Source organism: Crocuta crocuta, unplaced genomic scaffold, assembly GCF_008692635.1.
Source record: "Crocuta crocuta isolate KB4526 unplaced genomic scaffold, BGI_CrCroc_1.0 scaffold1247, whole genome shotgun sequence".
Classification (NCBI taxonomy): Eukaryota; Metazoa; Chordata; class Mammalia; order Carnivora; family Hyaenidae; genus Crocuta; species Crocuta crocuta.
In genome coordinates this window covers 580,970-603,898 of record NW_027532329.1, presented here as the reverse complement: position 1 = coordinate 603,898, position 22,929 = coordinate 580,970, and the positions used below count along the sequence as shown (strand labels likewise).

The following is a 22,929-nucleotide window of genomic DNA, read 5'->3' as shown; positions in this document are numbered from 1 at the left end:
CCATCGGTTGCCTTTTAGTTTCACTGATTGATTTCTTTGCTGTGCAGAAGTTTTTATTTTGATGAGGTCCCAATAGTTCATTTTTGCTTTTGTTTTCTCTGTCTCTGGAGATGTTTTGAGTAAGAAGTTGCTGCGGCCCAGGTCAAAGAGGTTCTTGCCTGCTTTCTCCTCGAGGATTTTGATGGCTTCCTGTCTTACATTTAAGTCTTTCGTCCATTTTAAGTTTATATTTGTGTATAGTATAAGAAAGTGATCCAGGTTCATTTTTCTGCATGTTGCTGTCCAGTTTTCCCAGCACCACTTGCTGAAGAGACTGTCTTCATTTCACTGGATATTCTTTCCTGCTTTGTCAAAGATGAATTGGCCGTATGTTTGTAGGTTCTCTATTGATCTGAGTGTTCATTTTTTTTGTGCCAGTGCCTTACTGTCTTGATGATTACAGCTCTGTAATACAGCTTGAAGTCTGGGATTGTGATGCCTCCTGCTTTGGTTTTCTTTTTCAATAAAGCTTTTGCTATTCAGGGTCTTTTCTGGTTCCATTCTGCCCACTTTTTAATTGAATTATTTGTTTTTTGATACTGAGTTGTATCAGTTCTTTTTATATATTTTGGATACTAACCCTTTATGTCATTCCCAAATATTTTACCTAATTCCACAGGTTGCTCTTTAGTTTCATTGTTTCCTTCATTGTGCAGAAGCTTTTTATTTTGATGTAGTCCCAAAAGTTTGTTTTTGCTTTTAATTTTCTTGCCTCAGGAGATATATCTAGAAAAATGTTGCTATAGCTAATGTCAGAGAGATTACTGCCTATGCTCTGTTCTAGGATTTATATGATTTCAGGTCTCACATTTAGGCCTTCCAATCCACTTTGAATTTATTTGCATGTATGGTTTAAGAGGTCTAATTTCATTATTTTGCATGTGGTTGTCCAGTTTTCCCAACACCATTTGCTGAAGAAACTCTTTTTCCCACTGGATATTCATTCTTCTTATGTTGAAGATCAACTAACCATATAATTTTGGGTTTATTTTTGGATTTCCCTAATATTCCATTGATCTATGTGTCTATTTTTATGCCAGTATTATACTGTTTTAAGGACTCCTGCTTTGTAATCTAACTTGAAATCTGGAATTGTGATACTTCCCGTTTTGTTTTTCTTTTTCAAGATTGCTTTGGCTATTTGAGGTCTTTTGTGGTTCCATACAAACTTTAGGACTGTTTGTTCTAGTTCTTGAAAAAATGCTGTTGGTATTTTGATAGGGATTGCATTAAATACATAGATCGCTTTGGGTAGAACAGGCATTTTAACAAATTTTTATTCTTCCAACCAATAAGCATGGAACATCTTTCCATTTCTTTGCATCTTCTTGAATTTCTTTCATCAGTGTTTTACAGTTTTCAGAGTACAGATCTTTCACCTATTTGGTTACGTTTATTCCTAGATATTTTATTGTTTTTGTTGTGATTGTAAATGGGACTCTTTTCTTAATTTTACTTTCTGCTGCTTCGTTATTAGTGTATAGGAATTCAACGGATTTCTGTGCATTGATTTTGTATCCTGCAACTTTACTGAATTTATTAATCAGTTCTAGCAGGTCTTTGGTGGAGTATTTAGGGTTTTCTATATACAGTAACGTTTGTAAATTTTGAGAGTTTTACTTCTTCCTTGGCAATTTGGATGCCTTTTTTTTTTTTTTTTTGATGTCTAATTGTTGTGGTTAGGACTTCCAGTAATATGTTAAATAACAATGTTGAGAGTGGACAGGCTTGTCTTGTTCCTGACCTTAAAGCAAAAGTTCTCAGTTTTTCAACATTGAGTATGATACTGGCTGTGGGTTTTTCATATATGGCCTTTATTATGTCATGGTATAGTCCCTCTAAACCTACATTACAGAAAGTTTTTATCTTGAAAGGGTGTTGTACTTTGTCAAATGCTTTTTCTGCATCTATTGAAATCATTATATGGTTTTCATCCTTTCTCTGATGTAATGTATCATGTTGATTGTTTTATGAATATTGAACCATGCTTGCATCCCATGAATAAATCCCACTTGATTGTGGTGTAGGGTTTTTCTTTAATATATAATTTATTGTCAAAGTGGCTAATATACAGTGTATATAGTGTGCTTTTGGTTTTGGAGGTAGATTCCCATGATTCATCGCTTACATACAACACCCAGTGCTCATCCCAACAAGTGCCCTCCTCAATGCCCATTTTCCCCTCTCTTTCACCACCTCCACCAACCCTCGGTTTATCCTTTGTATTCTCTGTATTCACCTCTCTCCCTTTCTGTTTGTAACTAATTTTTTGCCCTTCCCTTCCCTCATGGTCTTTTGTTAAGCTTCTCAAGTTCCACATATGAGTGGAAACATACAATATCTGTCTTTTTCTGACTGCCTTATTTCACTTAGCATAATACCCTCTAGTTTCATCCACATTGTTGCAGCTGGAAGGATTTCGTACTTTTTCATTGCCAGGTAGAATTCCATTGTATATATAAACCACATTTTCTTTATTCATTCATCAGTTGATGGACATTTAGGCTCTTTCCATGATTTGGCTATTGTTGAAAGCTCTGCTATAAACATTGGGGTACATGTGCCCCTATGCATCAGCACTCCTGTATCCTTTGGATAAATTCCTAGCAGTGCTACTGCTGGGTCATAGGGTAGTTCTACTTTTAATTTTTGTATTGTTGGATTCAGTTTGCTAATATTTTGTTGAGGGTTTTCACATGAATATTCATGAGAGATATTGGCCTTTAGTTCTCTTTTTTTGTGGTGTTCTTATCTGGTTTTGGTGTCAGGGTGATACTGGGTTCACAGAATGAATTTGGAAGTTTCCCTTCCTCTTCTAGTTTTTGGAATTGTTTGAGACAAATAGCTATTAACTCTTCTTTAAGTGTTTGGAAGAATCTGCCTGTGAAGCCATCTGGTCCTGGACTTTTGTTTTGGGGGACTTTTTGATTATGGATTCAATTTCATTGCTAGTAATTGGTCTGTTCAAATGTTCTATTTCTTCCTAGTTTAGTTTTGGTAGGTTATATGTTTCTAGGAATTTACCTGTATCTTCTAAGTTGTCCAATTTGTTCGCACATTTCATAATATTCTGTTACAATTGTTTATATTTCTATGGTGTTGATTTTGTTTCTTTGAGTCCTCTTTGTTTTCATGAGTCTGGCTAGAGGTTTATCCATTTTGTTGAACTTTTCAAAGAACTAGCTCATAGTTTCACTGATCTATTCTATTGGTTTTTTGAATTTCTATGCCATTTATTTCTGCTCTAATCTTTATTATTCCCTTCCTTTTGTTGGGTTTGGGTTTTATTTGTTCTTCTTTTTCTAGTCCCTTTAGGTGTAAGGTTAGGTTCTTTGAGATTTTTCTTGTTTCTTGATGTAGTCCTATATTGCTATAAACTTCCCTCCTAGAACCACTTATTCTGCATCTCAAAAATTTTGTGGGGCACCTGGTGTCTCAGTCAGTTGAGCGTCCAACTTCAACTACAGGCATGATCCCATGGTTTGTGAGTTAGAGCCCCATATCGGGCTCTCTGCCATCAGCATGGAGCCTGGAGCCTGCTTCTAATTCTGTATCTCTCTCTCTCAGAAATAAAATAAACATTTTGGACCATTATATTCTCATTTTCACTTGTTTCTATATAATTTTTTATTTCTTCTTTGATTTCTTGGTTGACTCATTTATTGTTTAGTAGCATGTTATTTAACCTCCATGTATTTGTGCTCTTTCCAGATTTTTCTTGTGGTTGATTTCTAGTTTCATAGTGTTGGGATCAGAAAAGATCCCAGAGCCATGCCTCCTATTTTTAAAGCTCTAAGCCTTAAGTCCCACTGGTTGTAAGAAATCACATATTCAGATCCTCTCACTTTCAAAGGCAAATATTATGGGGATTCATCTTCTAGCTCATGGGTTCCCTTGTGTGAAAGTCTGTTTTCTGCCCTTCACCATGCCACCAGCTCCCTCTGCACCACGGACAGCCCCAATCCACTTCACTCCCAGACTGGGCCTTCACTCTTTCTGCCTTCTTCAATGTGGCCTCTTCCCCACCATTTAATTGTGGAGTTTGTTCTGCCAATCTTCGGGTTGTTTTCTGGGTTATTTACACTGATGTGTGTGTACTATGGTTGTATCTGTGAGATGAGATGGGATTAGGGTCCTCCTACTCTGCCATCTTTCCAGCTGACTCTCTACCTGACAAGTCTTTTAATGTCTACATCTCTCCATCCATCTCAGCAAATTGAGAATCACAAACTCTAGAGTAGAGCAATAGAATAAAGAAGTATTAAAGTCTTGGGGCGCCTGGGTGGCTTAGTCGGTTAAGCGTCCGACTTTCGCTTAGGTCATGATCTCCCGGTTCGTGGGTTCGAGCCCCGCGTCGGGCTCTGTGCTGACTGCCAGCTCAGAGCCTGGAGCCTGTTTCAGTCTGTGACTCCCTCTCTCTCTGACCCTCCCCTGCTCATGCTGTCTTTCTCTCTCTCCCCTAGAAATAAATTTAGAAAAAAATCTTTAAAAAAAAAAAAAAAAAGAAGTATTAAAGTCTTAAGCAGATTTTGAGCTTTTGGAAGGTAATGTGCTACATAAGTCCAAGAAGGTTTTATGAGTGTCATTCAAGCTAATATGCACCCTTCCTAAAGTAGCAAATCAAAATGTCTTAGCCAGAGAATACTGCATGATGGCCACACAGGGCTGTGTGTGAGGGTTGCACACTGGCATACTCAGGAGTGGGGAAAACAGGAGAGATGCTAGCAAGTGCATGTCCTCTCTCCAAGGGTGCCTGGAGTGTCTTTCTCCCAAGAGTTCAACTCTCTGCTGGAAATTTCTCTCCTCCATGGGCTACTGATAGAGCTTTTTTTCCTTCTTCTTCCAAAGGACCAAGTTTGAGTTCAGTTCCAGAAGAAAGAAGTTCTTCCAGCATTTCCTGATTACAAAGTGAGCCCCTAGGAGCAGGGCCTGTACTCCATATATCCTTGCTTGGTGTCTCTAGAAAACAGTGGGTATTTATTCAGTGCTTGTGGAGTGAAGGAGTATCATATGAGGCCCCTGACCACCTGGCTTCAGACTACATTTTTAGATTCATTTTCCAGCCTTTACCTCCAGACTCTACTTGCCACTAGACTGTTACTATTCCCCAAACTGCTCTTTCTGACCTCCATAAACATTACAAGCAGGAAGGCCTGGCAGGAAGATTACAAGGTTTAGAGTCTCCCAAACAGGTCCAAATCCTGGTTCTGACCCTTCCTATATGCTACCTGGGCATATAGGTTACTGAACCCCTTAACACTTCAGTCTCTTTATAAAGAGTGGGGATAATAAGATCTACTCTGTAGGACTTCTAAGATGCTTTACCTGAAAGCACCAAGAGTGCCTGAATCTTGAGTAAGAGGCCAATAAATGTGAAGTCTCTCAGCATATATTTTCTCACTTCTCTTTGCAGCACGTTGGTCCTTATCCAGATCCACCTCATGCACCACTTCACAGGGGAAGCCTTCCTTGATTGCCGAGGCACAGGTCAGCAGCTTGCCCCTCTCCTAGCTCTCATAGCACTAACCACACCATATTCCAATGATCTATTTGCGCATCTGTCTCAGCCACTAATCTGTGAACTCCACAAACACCTTGAAGGTGAGGACTACATCTTAATCACCTTTGTAATGCCAGCACCTCAAACCAAGCCTGGCACAGAGCTGACACCCAAGAACAGTTAGTTGAGTGAATAAAGAACAAATAAGTGCTCAGCGGCCACCCCAGTCTGAGTCAGACAAGATATAAGAGAGATCCTGTCACTGCTGGACTTAAGCGAACCATATCCAGTGACCAGTATGGTTCACTTCTCCTGATGAGGCAGGACATCTCAGTCCTGGCAGAATGGGAAAAAGCATGATGAAATACGGCATCAGCCGTCATCTTGTTGAAAGAGACCACAGAACCTCATAGCATAAAAACTCTCAACTCCTCTTCAGGAGGTTATTTATTTACTAATTTTTGTTGTTCAGTGGAAACATACTTTGTAGTCACCTTGTGCAACTCTTATTCTGTTCTTGCCTAAATGACGGTCTGTAAGCCCTGATCATGCTAAGCTTTCAGTGTGCAATGAGCACACACTGGGTGAGTCAGGCTCACTCAAACACATGGCCCCTGGAAAGGCTGATAGCCATTACAGTACAGAATGAGGGTTGAGTTCCTGGCTTAAGTGGCAAAAGAGCAAGAATTTTTTTCAAATTCATTAAGTGCCAATTATGTCTTTCCTAACATGATAATCACTACTAGGTTTAATCAGTTTCCTTTTCTATCTTAGTCATTTGCAATATCTTACAGATGAATACATATGTGTGACATTAAAGCCCAAGTTTTATGAAGATGTAGGATCACTGAAGAAAAAAATCCCACCATCCAGATGATGCTATTAAAATCTTCTCTACCAGCCAGGTTGATGTCTCATTTTTCAACAACTCTAATTGTACCAACAAAAATGGCATTTGACTCTCTAATTCTTATACCATTGAGCTGAATTGAGGAAAAAAATAACTTTTTTAGATCACAGTTTTCATCCCTTACCATCCTTTCCACACATGCACAGTGTGCTTAGAAGAGAGCAGAGGATAGAGAAGATGCCCAATAAACACCCCTGGGCTGGTGGGCAGAGATGAATGTAGAAGAAAGCCACTCAGGCCATGGAGCACACTGTCCTGCTGGCCCTCCAGGCAGAACATGCCCCTCCTGCCCCCCTCCTCTGGTTAATACAGACAAAGCATGTGTTTTGTACTGGGCCCCATGCTTGGCACTTAACATGCATCATCTATCATCTCATTTAATACTTAACATTTCACCATGATGGACAAAGAATTTAGTGAATTATGAAGGACAGCCATCTTACCTTCTCTGCATGCTAAAGGCCATATATCTATTCATTTGTTCATTTGTTAATTCATTAATCTCCTATCATGTATTAGCCATATGCTTGGAATTGTGCATAAGAAGTTCAATCTACAGCTCTAAGTGCCAGTCTCAACTCCTGTGTTGCAGAGAGAGTGTGAGCACTTTCAGAGGAAAATGGAAGAGCAGTGACACCCTCTAGTTTGGCCTCAATATTTCCTTCAGCCATTCTCTAGCTCCCCTTTGTATTCACACAACACACCCCCAGCTTCCAGTAATTCATCACGATTAGGCAAATGCTTACCTTCATAGATGGGACCTTCATGATGTTACTTAGTCAACTGAATAAGAAACAACAGGCTGTCCAGAGGAGGCTCACTGGCCCACTCCCCNTTAACCCCTCAGTATATTCTGGACAAGGCAATTAGACTATGTGATTTGAACATAGTCTGGGGCCAGAGAGGTTACAAGGTTTGCCCAAGGTCACACAGAGCCAGGACCAGAAGCCATCCTGACTCCTGGCCAACACTGTTTCTGCCACTCCATCCCACCTGAGAGAGACAAACATGATTTTGCTGTCTAAGATGGTCATCACACTTCACTGTTTCTACAAAGGAATTCAACCTTTGATAGAGAATCTGAAAACTAACACATGCAAAAATGAAATTGCAAATGTTCCTTACAGTGGAAAAGGAGAGGAAACGTGTGTCCCTTGTGTCATGGACACATCGTAAATCCCCACAATCTGCTGAGGCAGGACAGCATGCAAGAAGCAGAGGCTTTGCAGTTTGATGAGCAAGGCTTCAATCTTGCAGGAGCTTAACCTCTTCTACCTCCTTTCCTCATTGTAAAGCAGGTTTAGCTATCCTGCTGTGTAGATGAAAGGGTAAAATTTAAGTGAAGCTCTGGGTACAATATAGTTCCTTAACAAATATTGGTTCCTTTCCCCTTTGCACTGACAGAAAATACCCCAGAAGTCCTGAAAAGCAGTTCTTCAAGGCCAACTGCCTTCACTTAAAAAAAACTAGGTCTTAGGGGAGCAGCTAAGAATCATAAAATGTGGTCGCGGTTGAGATGGTATCTATGGCAAGAACGCCCATCACCGTAGATGTGGTTACGTGTGCACAGGGGTGGGGGCGTGGAGCTGGTGGTGTACAATGATTTCCTGCTGACAGTATGACACAAAGCACAGGAAACACCACCTTTAGAGTGTCTCATTTCCAAACCATAAAAGACTAAAATTACACATGTGTATGCGTGATGGTGTTTCTTAAAATGAAAAGGGAGTAGGGAGAGAAAAAGAATCTGTCCTGATGTCTGCTCCACTGCTGTGAAATGCCTCTATCTAGTAGTTAGGGAAGCAAGCTGAGTATATATCCATGGTAATGACTGAGGCCAGCACTTGTGGTTGTAGGTGGAGAGGCAGCACAAAAAGCAGTTGTGGGGGCGACAGTGACCTGGAACTGTTATCTTGTAGCTGCACCCTGAGATACCACACTGGATATTCCCTTGGGTACAAGTCCCTGCTCTACCAGGTACAAGAGAGTGATCTGGGAACTGAACACTTCCCCTGTGTGACACTGATCTTTCTCATCCATGAAATCATCCACAATGTCTTGAATGAGCTTGGATGTGAACAATTTGAACCCCTGGATATATCAGGAGAGGCAAACAGATTTCAATTTGAATGCAAAATCTCACCTACAGCCATGCTGAAAAGGATTCTGAGGCAGTATCTGGTCTAAGTGAGTAACAAAGCTCCAGTCCATTGCCTTTCTAACAATGTCTTGCCAAAGTTATTATTAGAATTATGTAATTTATGTTTCTAAAGCCATATACCAACTAGGAGAAGGAGGGAAACTGCAAAATCATGTTAGGGAAACAAAGCTGAGCCTTTAAATTTGCAGCTGATAATCCATTAAATGGACCAAGGTCAATTCCTTGAAGGCCAGGACCATGTCTTCCTGACCCTAGAATTCTCTTCATACCATTGTCCAGGGAAGTTCCTTATACTTAATAGATGCTCAATTAAATTTCACTGCATTAAATGATTGTGAGTTTTAGGAGTAATTTCCTCCTAAGGAGTCAGACTACCAAACAAAGAATTTTGCCCTTTTTTAGAGGTAAAGGTGGACTGGGAATAAAGGAATTGAAATGTATCCATCACTTCTCGTGAGCTAAGATTAAGAATTATTTTACTTAATCCTGATTCTAATCCCTTGAGTTTGGTATTATGGTCATTCCCAGTCTCTGGGTTAAGGCTCAGAAAGGTTAAGTAACTTGTCCAATGAACTGTGCTTGATTAGTGGTAAGGAGAGGATTGAAACTCATGTGAGTTTTGACTCTAAGGTTAAACAGGGGAATTCTTCCTTATTCTTATGAAAGAATAATACCAACAATTTTGACCCTAATTGAATATAGATGCTTTATAAACATACTGAAATTCACTTGAAGCACTCCAGAGTATCTGATTATGACTACTTATAATAACTCATAGATAGACAGTGCTTCACAAATTAACAAATGATTAACAAATGACAGTGCTTAACAAATTGCAAAGGGCAAAAATACCAGCATGGGATAGAGGGGATAGCACTGGACCAAGAGCTTTTCTTACCATGGCTTTGGCAATGACTAGCTGTGTGACCCTGGGCAAGTCACTTCCCCTCTCTGAGCTTTACCTTTTTTGTCTGTAAAGTGACCAATATGGGCCAAAAAGGCTCCTTTCTAGAGTTGTCAGGCTATATGGAAGGCTGATGGAAGAGTAAAAAACAAACAGCTGGAGGAAGGCAAAGGGCTGAAAAGCAAAAGCCCATGGAATAGCATTTTCAGAGACCAGAAATCTAGTTCCACCAGCACAGAAGCAGAACAGCCTCAGATTGATACCCACAGGTCCTTCAGCTTCAAATTAAAGAAGGGGGTCACAGTACAATTCTCTTTACATGAAGCAGGTGAAGCCATGGGCTGGGCTTCTTTCAGTGTCTTCAGACTATGAGGCCCATGCTCACCTACCCCACCCCCATAAACCATCACTCCTTTCCAGGAGCAGAGTCCTTAGACCTATCCGTGGCCAAATCACCATCCGGCGCTTGATGCCTAACTCAAAACTCCCCCAGAATGGTTGTGGTACACAAGGCCTGACTCACTCTTGATTTTTCGCCACCCCAAGACTTCTTCCTATCAGTTTACAAAAGCAGCAGCTGCTGGGGCACCCTCAGAAATGGCGAATGGAAGGGGAGTCTGCAGACCCCCCACGACCCAGGGACTCACTGCATGTTTGCTGTGGCTGTAGACTGGCCGGTACCAGAGGCTATATGCCCACACCCTTTACCAAGCCCAGCTCCAGACAGAACTTTGGGTTTTTTTGAGGATTTTTCCATCAGCCACTGCAGATGTCTGTGAAACACCTCCACTCAACTCTCACAGAAACACACAATTACGCGAAAGACTCAGCAGCCTGCAATCTCAGGGGCCAAGAACATTTAGAAGGGAGGGAGGACAGATCTCTCTTCCTAACCTGGCTAGATGGAGGAGGCAGAACTGCAGACCACACGTAACACCTGTTAAGGGGAGGAATCAAGAAGTGTTCAGTGATGTGGTTTTCACAGTCCCCACATCCTGACATAGGAAGATGGGCCCAGGGCAGTCTTTGCTCCATTGCTTTCTTTCCAAGATTCTCTGTCTTGTCTTCCCAGGATAAAGGAATAAAGGACTTCACACTACGCTTTAAGAATCAGCTAATATTTTCTCTGTGTTGCCCTCACTCCTTTCTTTCAAAGTGGCTGTAACAATCCTACCTTGGCAAATCTCAGGGTTGTTGTGAGGAAACATAGGATACCATTCATGAGGGGGCTTTATAAACTATAAATGGGTAAAGGATCAGTGCTACTAAAAGGCTCTGGGGGTAGATTGGTGTAAATCCCCTGCCACTCCTGATCAAATGCTCACGGCACCCCATGTGCTGAGAATAGAGAACAGCACCCCTTCCAGGCACACTGAGCACTACAGGTGACTTGTGGCGCATGCCAGGTAAAGAACCCCATTCTCACACTCCAGTATGTGTCACCATCACAGTTCAGTGTCCTTCCTATCTCATGTCAAAATAGCCACTCCCTTCTCCAAGGCCAGGTGCCAGGATGGCTTGTCTACAATTGTCTTGTCAGGGAGAGGAGGTGGAGTTAGTGCATGACTATCAGAAAACAAGAATGTGACTCTCAATCCTCGCACCTATTGGTTGTATGAGCTTGAGCAAGTCACTTGTCCTGTCTCAAAGCCAGTTTCCTCACACGTCAAGTAGGCATAGTTGTATCCCACCGTGACCCACTACCAACTGCAAAATAATGTTTGGGCTCAGAAAAATAACCTTTGCAATCTGTTCAACACTGTCATTTGTGAATCATTTGTTAATTTGTGAAGCACTGTCTGTCTGTGAGATATTACTAGTAGCCATAATCAGATACTCCAGAGTGCTTGGAGTGAATTTCAGCGTGTTCACAAAGCATACACATTCACTTAGGGTCAAAATATAGGAACTCGTGCAAATAAACCCATTATTCATGATCCTGTGTCCCAGGAAATAAGAACATGGCTTATGCTCCTTTTGAATAACTCCTGGGATGGTGCAGTTAATACTACTAACTTACATTCAGGAACCCTTTCACTATCTTCAAATCCCAAGGTGACACACAGGTGACAGATGACAGGGCCTGGACTCAAGCCCACGTCTTTGACATCCTGGTCTCATGCTCCGTCTACCCCACAGGTGAGTGGAACTTAGTAGGAATGGTGACATGGAACATTTGGGTTTCTTTCAGCAAGGATAGTATGTCAAAGTTGCCATTCCTTCTTGTGAGACACATACAAAACACTGGCTTCAGTCAGAGCCAATTTCAACTGCTGTTGAAACCAATTCAAACATTGCTGAAAGTATGCAGAAATGTGAGCTACTTCTCAATTTATTTTCTTTTAAAAATTTTAGAAATTAAAAAATTCTAATTTAGTTCATGATTCAGTTTTTTTAAAAGTGGATATAAATATGTACACATTCAAATATATAGACATGGATGTATTTGTGCATTTGTATATACTTCATTTTTAACTCAGTATTTAATAGATTAAAGGGGTTTAGTTTATTAAGACTATTTCTGGCAAAAGTCCTAAGGAATTAGGAATTAAGAGACACTAAGAAGGAAAAAAATCCCATCCAGGAAGTAAACCTAAAATTGGAACCTGTAAGTTCAGGCTCCAACTCAGAACTACCACTTATGCCTGAGGAAAAAAAGGTGTCCCATCTTCTTACAGACTGTCCCTCATTCCCCCATGCCCGAGGATCTCCTGGACCCTTACCTGACTCTCTCCTCTTCAACTCTCTTCAGGGCAGCATCCCGCTGCAGAACCTTCATGATGGCTTCTTGCTCCTCCTCCGTCAGGAAGCTCAAGTCAATCATTTTGAAAAGCATACACAGAAATAATACCAACAGATCCGGCTTACAATTCTCAAAGCAAAACAACTATGACTGTAGTTCAAATGATTAAAAGATGCAAAAATTAAATGAAATAATATCTTGTCCAGTTCTGCAGCAAAAGTCTTGTGTTGGCTCAGCTCAAGTGTTAGGTGGCTGATTGCAAAATCCTCCATGCACTTTCCAGTGAGGAAGTGGTGGCCTGTGGGACAACGTGGAGATGAGGCTCTCAGAAGGCCACTGCATTCCTTGCCAGACAGGTCACTTGTTCCAACAGTGGCATTCCTACTCACACTCCCACTCTAAACCAGTCTTAGACACAATTTATTCTCCTTCCATCCAGATCGTCGGCTTGAGGACAGGCAGCAACATCGGAGCATCACCCACCTGGGGAATCATGAGACAGTAAACACCAGACATTGAGAGGCAGTTCCTACAAGCATTGCTCATTCTTACAAGATTTAAAACATGCCTGGGGAAAGAAAATGACCATGTGAGATGGTCCCTGAGATCAGGGAAACCAGTTCTGCCAGCTTCCTGAGCAAATGGGTCATGAAACATGCTTCGACTGAATTCCAGACTGCCAAGATGGAGAGCACACAAAATGCCAATCGACATTTGACAATTGACTAAGCAAAGGAATGGTGGCCAAAAGGAGCTGGTTCTCTCTCTACAAACTCACGGGATGTTAGGCTAAAAAGTCACGCTCAAGGTCAATAAGACCAGGAAGATGTGATCAGCTGTCAAGTGATTCTGGGTAAGAAACTAGAAGTAAAAATTCATGAATGCTCACACTTCATGAGTAGGAATGTTGCACCAGAATATACCTGTGTTCTATAATGTCAGGTACTGAGCTGGTATCAGGTAAAGATAGTTCGCACGAGTGGAAATTGTTATTCTTCACCCAGTCTCACCTCTAAACTTTGCTGAGTCTAGAGTAACTCACCAAGCTTCTGTCTTCATTTCTGAGGAGAAAGTACACTTACTGACATGTGACGTGTGTGTACATAAATTGCAGAATTTCAAGATCCCCCCACCCCCCGCCATCCAAAGTGAGAATTTTAAGTAAGACTTTGGGTAAGAATCGTATTTTCTTTGAGGCAACTCAAACCCACATGCAACGGGAAGGTGACACGAAGAATTCCACAGCCATCTGGGACTTCAGAGGCCACCTACTCCAGGATTGGGGCCCTTTAACAAATACCATCCTATACATACAGTTGACACTAAAAAACAGGTGTTCGGTAAGTTTTAAAGCAGTCTCACTTAAGAATAAAATAGAGTGTGTACACTATTGAGTACTGTTTATGAATAAGTTCTTTGCTTTGACAAAAAACCGGCGAGAAGCACCCCTTTTCTGCCTCTTCAGCAAGCGAGCTCTCACTCTGAGACTCAGATTTCTTCTCATCTGCGCTGACTTGCCAGTGGACGTCCCTCGTAGGTTGTAAAGACTAAGTGAAACATGAATAGAAAACAGCACATACTTTGCAACCTCTACCAAAAATAGCTACTGAAAATATATTCTAGCTTCTTTTGTGAGTTCACACTTTTGTTCTATCCCTCTGAATAAGAGTGTCCTTGGTTATATAGTTTCCTTTCCTCTTTTGTATTATGTTTCCTTTCGAGCTTCCCCCATGGGGTATGGACTTCATGGACAGATATTTTGATGATCTTTGTTTTATATTTCTGTAGCTCTCTGACTACTGCCCACAGTGACTATTCAAAATAAACATTAAGATATTACTTTCTTCTTTTTAAAATTTGCACTCATTTGTATAGGTTAGTGCCTTATTCCTTCATCTTGAAAACTCATCCTTCAAGGTAAAAGTTACCAGCTTTAGGAAGCCTTCCCTAATTTCCACAGCTAGTAGATTCACTTATTGCTCCTAACTCTTCACTCTCTCCCTGAAACAGCGATGCAGACATGTTGCTGTCAGAGTAAGCAGAGTATTCATCCCACTTCCTACTGTTGGGCTTGACCTGTGACTTTGGTCCATGGAATGTTACAAATGCCATACACGCATGGCTGTAGATGTGCTTCTGTGGTTTGGCTTGGCTTCTTATAGTCCTGCCATGGGCTACAAGAAGAGCCTGTCCCAGGGGCGCCTGGGTGGCTTAGTCAGTTAAGCGTCCGACTTTCGCTTAGGTCATGATCTCGTGGTTCGTGGGTTCGAGCCCCGCGTCGGGCTCTGTGCTGACTGCCAGCTCAGAGCCTGGAGCCTGTTTCAGACTCTGTGTCTCCCTCTCTCTCTGACCCTCCCCTGCTCACACTGTCTCTCTCTCTCTCCTAGAAATAAAAATAAAAAATAAAAAATAAAAAAAAAACAGAAGAAGAAGAAGAGCCTGTCCCAGGTAAGCTACTGTCTTTTCAGTCTGGGTCTCAGAAAAGGAGATATTAGGACAGACTAGAACCTGACCCACCTGAAGTTAAGGCCACTCCAGCTGACCTGGCAATATAGGAAGAAATAAATATTTTTTGTTGGAAGTCGCTCAAGTGTGGTGTTGTTCTAGAACATTTCTGCAGCAGGAACCTGACTACTACAAAAGCTTTCTTCTCCACATATACACTTTCACTGCTCTAATTATTTGCCTTCCTTGAGCCATTCCCATTTGACTGTGAGTCTATGAATGCGAATAAGTAAATGAATGAACCTAATCCAAAAATACAAGTTTGCCAGGGGACGGCTATCTATTCTTTCATGCAGAATAGCTTCTTTCATGCATAGTAACTTCCTTAGATCTCAAAGGCTGGCAAGGAAATGAATTTAGGCCACATTCTGAGAACCATGAACACTGCCATATGGTTCGATGAGAGGCCGCTTTTAAATTCAGTAAGTGGGGGACGGGAAGAGGACAAAGAGGAAAAACAACTCAAGTGTCCAGCAGTGATAATTGGCAGCATTGCTAAAGAAGGAAATTCTGGTTTCCATACCTTCAGGTACAAGCTAACCAGTGCTTCTGTGTAAGAGCTTCTAAGGGTTAAAGGTTTTTTTCCTAAGAATGGGCTATTAGTAAGACAAAGAACAAAGTCTTCATTTTATAGACCAAGGAGTGAAGGGTTGGAACCTTTGACTCCTAATTGGGTCAGAAGGCAGCAAAGCTCTCTGATGGCAATCAGGACTCTTCAATACCAGGTGCTTTCCCAATTCCCAATATTCTGGATGGTATCTATCATGGGAGCTAATCGAGCATTTCATTCATTCATTCAACAAACACTTATTGAGAGCCTATTATGTGTCTGGCACTGTTCTAAGCACTGGAGATAGAGCAATAAATAAGACAGACAAAAACTTCCTATCCTGTGGAACTTACACGGCATTTAGAGGAGACAGCAATCAAATGAAAAAGGTCTAAATAATTGAATTATGTAACAAGGTGATAGCAGAGAAGGGAAGGAGGGTGTTGGTTTTAAAGAGAGTGGTTACGGTTGGTCTTCCTGAGAAGATGACATCTGAACAAAAACTTAACAGAAACAAGCCATGCTGGTGGCAGAGGCTCCTGAGGTGGAGTGTGTCTGGCGTGTTCAGGAACATCAAGGAAGTGGGTGGCAGGACACCAGCGTGTGCCAAGAGGACAGGATGGACGAGGTCAGAAAGGAAGCACATCGTACTGTCGTAGGCTTTGCATTAGCACTGTACGGTTTCTGGCTCCTACTCTGAGATGGAGCAGCATTGAGGAAAGGCAGAAAGAAAGAGAAGTAAATATTTACGGGGTATCCCTACACACCTGGCACTTGACACCTATCATCTGACGGATCCCCACAAAGATTTGCTGATGGTAGTTTGGGAGCTGTGTTTTTCAGATGAGGAGAGCAAGGCTTAGAGAGGTGTTTGCCACCAAGCTTGTGTGTGGCGGGGCTGCTATCTGCCAGCAGCTTTGTCAGATTAAGCCACCCCAATACTGACCTCTCCCTTAATTCTCCCCGCCATGGGTTTTTCAAACTAGGAAGCAGAACAAAACTCTTCTGACTGTGGATTCTCATTCTCTGCTTAAGCATAAAAAAATCACTGGCCCACAGCTGCCAGTCAGCAATGGGGGCAACTTCAGTGCAAAACTTGGGAGGGATGATATCTGACAACAGGGATTCCTGATGTATTTGCAGGAGTAGCTCCCAGAATGGGGCATAGTTCCCCTTAGCTTCGGCCTCCCTCCCACCCATCCTTGTCATGCTGCTGAGTGGCTTTTTTATTTTTTATGTTTTATTTATCTTTGAGAGAGAGACAGCGTGAGAAGGGGAGGGTCAGAGAGAGAGGGAGACACAGAGTCTGAAGCAGGCTCTATGATCTGAACTAGCTGTGAGCACAGAGCCCGAGGTGGGGCTCAAACCCACGAACCGCAAGATCATGACCTGAGCTGAAGCCGGAAGCTTAACCAACTGAGCCACCCAGGTGCCCCGCTGAGTGGCTTTTCTAAGTCACATCTGCCTAAGCCATATTGCCAAGTTAAAAACCTTTACAACTTCCCATTGCTTCCTTGCCTAATGCTCAGACTCACTACCATGGGCTGCAGGCCTTACATGAACTAGCTCCAGCTTTCTTCTTTAAGAAAGAACACAACTTTTGTCCCCTTTGTATATGCTGTTCCTTCCTCCTGGAATACCTTTCTTGAGCTAATACCTCTTGAATCTCAAGTAAGATGTCACTTATTGCACAGAAGTTTCCCTAACCTCTCAAGGCCAGGTTAGGCATCCCTCCAGTGTGCTCCAATAACACGTGACTTCCTGAGTCAGGATATCCATCACACCATCTCAAATCCCAGTCTAGTTATGTTTTTCTTCCACTAGTTTATGAGCAAGGCCTGGGCATCTGAGTGCTTTGCGTCCCCAGTGCCTGCCACTGTTCCTTGCATCCACTAGGCATTCACATACTCAATATATGAGTACAGATGGAAGAGGAGTGAGCTGCCCCTTCTCCCTTGACATGAATCTGGTTCTAGGGCTATACTGAAAAGTCGGACCATATTATTCACCGCTTTCCAGCTCTAGGTCTTTCACATGACTATGTGGTTTAAACAAATCACATGACTTCCCCAAGTCTCCGTTTTCTCATCTAAGTGATAGGTATGTTCACTCTTACTTTCTGCTTCTTATGGAGATTACTATGAAGCTCTCATGAGAATGCAGGACTCTGTCAAGAACAAACAAGGAGTGAGTAACACTAAGAACAGCAGCAAAAAATAAACATTAAAAAAAAAGAACAGCAACATGAAAGGAAAATTTACAGGCTCTGAATGCAGACTGGGCTTAATTGAAGTTTTCCATGTGTCAGCCCTGCTATGCCACATCTACAATACTCTTCTCCTTGTTAAGTGTCCAAAGTTAAGCTAGAGTAAGAAACCAAGGCCCCAAACAGTTGGTGCTTGCTGATAATCACAGCAAGAGGAAGAGCTAGACTTATAGCCCTAATCCCAATGACTCTGCCTGACCAAACCCAGGTGAAAACCTGATTATAAAGCATTTGTTCCACAACCACATTGCTGCAAGGACAGACCCACATACCATCTCTTCCTTCCCCAGATGACTGTTGTTGTATCAAAGCCCGCAGACCCCAAGGAAAGGGAAGAAACATCAAGTAAGTAGTGACTCTCACATGATGAGGTTTTCAGATAAGAAGCAAATTGTTCTGACTGTCCCATGACATCGAGAATGAAGACTTGAAAGAAAAATCTGGGAGGGAGAATGAGAGTATGAATAAATATGGTGAGGTTGGGGAAAATAGTGCTGGACAGCCCTAATCAATTAAGGGACTCACCTCATGCAGTGACCAACCATCATACAAGAAAACAAATGTTTTGTAAATATCATAGTGACATTAAGGGATAAATGGAATAACCCATAGATGGTTCAGGGGATGCCTAGGAATGAACACGTGGAGTGGGACAATTAGAGAACATGTGATCACCTCCTACCCAGACCAAGATCTGCCTCCTGCATACCAAACCAGTGTCATCAGCCTTGCAGGCCACACCCCCCCACCACCACCACCACCAGGGCACCACACATGCCCAAAGCCCAAATTCCCCTGTGGGGTTGCTCCACTTCTCAGGCTTAGTTTGTACTATGGTTGAACTTGCCCATAGTTTTTACTCTTTGCCTCCAATTTGCCCTGGCCCCCTAAGCTCACTCTCCCTTTAAAACACGGAATTTATATATTTGTAAGTTTATTGACTTATTTTGAGAGAGAAAGAGAGTGAGCAAGAAGGGGAGGGACAGAGGGAGAGGGAAAGAGAGGGAGAATACCAAGCAGGTCCAGAGCCTACATGAGGCTCGAACTCAGGAACTGTGAGATCATCACCTGAGCAGAAGCTGGACACCTAAGCTACTGAGCCAACCAGGCGCCCCTCAACTCACATTAAAAAAAATTTTTTTAAACATTTTTTAAAATGTTTTATTTACTTTTGAAAGAGAGAGAGAGACAGCGTGAGCAGGGAGGGTCAGAGAAAGAGGGAGACACAGAATTCAAAGACAGGCTCCAGGCTCTGAGCTGTCAGCACAGAGTCTGACACGGGGCTCAAACCTATGAACCGTGAGATCATGACCTGAGCCGAAGCTGGACGCTCAACTGACTAAGCCACCCAGGCGCCCCCAAAAAATTTTTTTAAAAAGTTTTTTTAATGTTTATTTATTTTTGAGAGAGAGAGACAGTGCAAGCAGGGAAGGAACAGAGAGAGAGGGAGACACAGAATATGAAGCAAGGCTCCAGGCTCTAAACTGCCCATACAGAGCCTGATGTGGGGCTCGAACTCACGAACCAGAGTTCATGACCTGAGCTGAAGTTGGAGGTTTAACTGACCGAGCCACCCAGGTGTCTCTCAACTCACATTTTTTGAGCAGTCACCTTGAACCAGTCACAAGACAATGAATTATGCTTTCTCCTCAAGAAGCCAAATTTAGGCAATATATTAGTTTGAGTAATTTGCATCTTTTTAAATAGTGTGATAAAAGCCCTGACCATGCAGAAACAATTTAAATAGTGTGATAAAAGCCCTGACCATGCAGAAAACATTCATGCAGTATTGTATCTGGATAGTGCTGTGGACAAAATTTACTTTTCATATAAACACATCTCTATGTAAGACTATAACAAAAAATTCTGATTGAGTTTAAACACATAAAGGTAGGTTCTTTTAGTAACAGTTTCTGGTTCCTGGGATCTCCACCATCCTAAGAGGCCCGTGGCCATGTTATAAACACTACATGTTGACACAGGTGCCTTTCCCCTCTACCCTGTGCTTGTGCTCCTTTCCATGTCTGTCCATAAAACAGATCCAAACAGAGTTGCATATAGAGGACCATGCCCTGCTTTGAGGGCCAATGCATGTTGCTCAGGAAATGACAAAGAAGGAAGTAGAATGTACAGTAGGAGGAACACAGGATGAAACGAAACCAAACTGGAAATCAGGAAACCTAGGGTGTAGTCTCATCCTTGTCCCTGACTAGCCGTGTGATACCTCTGAGAATAACGGGAGTGGTGATGTAGAGAAAGACGAAAAACAGTGGCTTTAGAATCTTTCAGGCCTGAGTTCAAATCATCTTCTGGTTGAGGGACTGTAGACAAGTTATTTAACTCCTTGAGCACTATGTTATCTGCACAATGCAGTGAAAACCTGCCTCGGTTGGTGGGCAGAGAGATTCAGTGGGATCATGTAGGTAAAGCAAGATCATGAAAAGCTTAGACAACATCATGTGAGGAACAGTCAAAAAGGAAGGAAGTTCAACTTCCCCTCAACAAAAGAGACTCAGAGAGAAATCTGTTTTCCTTTTAAGTTGCTGTTTGAGGGGCGCCTGAGTGGCTCAGTTGGGTGTGTCTGACTCTTAATTTCAGCTCAGGTCACGATCTCACAGTGGTGGGATCAAGACTCACATTGGGCTTCCATACTGAGCATAGAGCCTGCTTGGGATATTCTCTCTCTCTCTCTCTCTCTCCACCCCCCACCCCACTCACGCATATGTGAGTTTTCTCTTCCTCTCTAAAAAAACCCCCACATTTTTAAAAAATGTGAACTGAATTAATAAATAAATGAAATGAGCCTATAAATAAGTGAATAAAAAAGGATAAAGATAGACTAGGAAAGAATATGTTAGTTTGCTATCCAATCATAAGTTTATTTTTTCTTAGAGGAACAACTAAAAAATTAAAACTGAAAAGCACCTTCAAGACACAAAACTTTCACTTTTGTGAGGATTATTCCAAAAGTGGAAGCCATTTTTCTACTCCAGTCTCCTCCTCCAGCCCCAGGCTCATGTGGCTGACAACTCATGTTTCCCATGACTAATGTGATGACCTCAAATTAAGAACGAAGGAGATAGAAGGAAAGACTCTTTATATGTGATAATTCCCTCTACCCTTTAATCTCACTACAGACCTAATGATAATGTCCCTGGGTTTCTGAAAAACTCACCTCTGCCATTTCTAGGTAAGTTTGGCCTTATGGTACCCATAGGAACAAAATATTTTCATCAAGCCTCAATCAAGGAGAAGATCCTGGGCCATGTGAGGAAGGCAATATCACACACAACTAACCGTCCTGCAAGTACTATATCAAGTACTAATAAAGGAGGCACAAACCAAATATGGGGACTCCAGGGATTTAGGAAGGAAATAACATGAGGTGAACCTTGAAGGCTGAATTAGAGCTGGGAGCAGGAATTCTGGGCCGGTGTACTGAGCCGTGAAACCATAAAGGGATTCAAAAAGAAGGCCAGTAACCAGAGTGGGGTACGAATGGGGAAACAGTACCCAGGGTCAGACCACACAGGGAAGGGAAATGCCAAAGAAGGGAAATTTGAACCTGAATTTTTCACATTTTCCAGTCTTGATAAATGTGCCAGAACCACTCTTTTACTTTTATCGTATTTTCTTGCTATATCAGGATTCCAAAAGATGAGAACAGTGAAGAAATAAAGGAGCTGGGGATATGGGCAGCTGAAATTCATTTTAAATTTCATACTTGGGCCAAAATCTCAAATCTTAAAAAAAGGATGACAATCGACAAAAGGAATGATTTGCCATTGACAATGTATCAACAAGGAGCTTTAAGACATAGTAGAACAAGGTTCATCTGACATTGCACAGACCATGGGTTTTTATTGATTATCCAGTTTGGGAAGCACCAGAAGCCTTGTCTAAGTTCAAAATGCCAGAGAGAAACTTCCTTTCCCTTTGAAATGGCAGCATCCACCACAGGCCCAGATACCAGTTTAGGAAAAGGAAACCATATGCTCCCAAAGTTCTATAGTATACTCATTAACTGCCTTAAGGGAGTTTATATTCTAGAAAGGAGGACAGATATTGAACAAGTCTAAGAATTCCTACAAAACAGAAGATCAGGTGCTTTAAAACTCTTAACCAGGGCACTTATTAATGAAGAAATACAACCCATGTCAACTTTAAGCTCTATAGTCACAACTAAATTGGGAGTTCTATCACTTTAGATATGTTATTGCTTGTATCTAAATGTGGCTGTTGAGTAGCAGGTTCCCAGACTTTGCTCAAGACCTACTGAATCAAAATCTTCAGGGCTGGGGCCCAGGAATCTGCATTTTCTAAAATGTTTCCACATGATGCCAGATGTTTAGCCAGGTCTGGGAACAACAGCTATGAAGGATTCCCAATGGGTTAGAAACAGATGGTGACTGGTTAGAGAGCAAAGCAATTAGTCAAAGTTAAACATGTTCAATTGTACATCAACTGTTTTCCAGCTGTAACAAAAGCAAACCCAAAAATGGGAGTAACAGCTGAATCATAGTCATAACTTGTTTTTTGTGCAGATGAGGAAGCTGAGAAGCAGAGGGGGTAAAACAACTGCTTAAGGTCACACAGCTACCTAATGTGAGTGCTAGGTCACCCAGAGGAGGCCTTCTTTATCTTCTAGAACTTGTGCATCTTCAACCTAAATAAGAATTTGTAAATGAACTACTATGTGGATTGAACTGCATTTCATAGCACCCCTGAAGCCAGCACATTGACAACAGTAGGCATTACAGGTGAGTTCTAGATTTAATTCTTTTCTAGGTTTCAAATTCAGAGGAAGTGCAGCAACCAGTTGATTTATTAACCAGCTGGAATTAAATCAGGATCATAAAGTTAACTGAACTATAGCAAATCACCAACTCAGACTTTAAAAGGATTTCATAAAGCCTCACTTTTGTACAATCATGTACATTCCTCTTTGGGAATGAGGAACTCTCCAAATGTACTAACTCAGGGGTTTCCAAACCTGGCTGTACATTAGCATCAACCTGAAAAGCTTAAAAAAAAAAATATTAGCTATGCTCAGGTTGCTTCCTCCTCTAACCCCCTGTGACACTGATGTAACTGGTCTGGGGTCAGACCCTGGCTGCCCAGGTGATTCTAATGTGTGGCCAGTGATGAGGTTCTTGAACTAACTGGTCCTCTTTTCTCTCTGGGCCCTGCTCAAATCTAAGACCTCGAGATGAGGCAAGCAAGATGCCCAGGGCACAAAACTCAAGGAGGCAAGGTTGTGTGAGCACAGCACTCTGCCCCTGAAGCTCCCCACCAGTGAGGCCTCATTATCAGTGAGGCCTCGTTATCAGTGAGGCACCTAAGGCACAAAA

The 22,929-nt window shown here is 42.0% G+C and overlaps 1 protein-coding gene across 1 annotated transcript in view; it reads right to left on the bottom strand.

Annotated features, from left to right (window-relative positions):
* Positions 1-22,929, bottom strand: part of SYTL2 (synaptotagmin like 2) — a 116,520-nt gene that overhangs the window by 51,989 nt on the left and 41,602 nt on the right. Inside the window, exon 2 of the mRNA XM_077778409.1 lies at positions 12,238-12,740. Within this exon, the coding sequence (XP_077634535.1) occupies positions 12,238-12,350 (113 nt within the window). The 5' untranslated portion in view covers positions 12,351-12,740. The remainder of the gene's footprint in view (positions 1-12,237; positions 12,741-22,929) is intronic.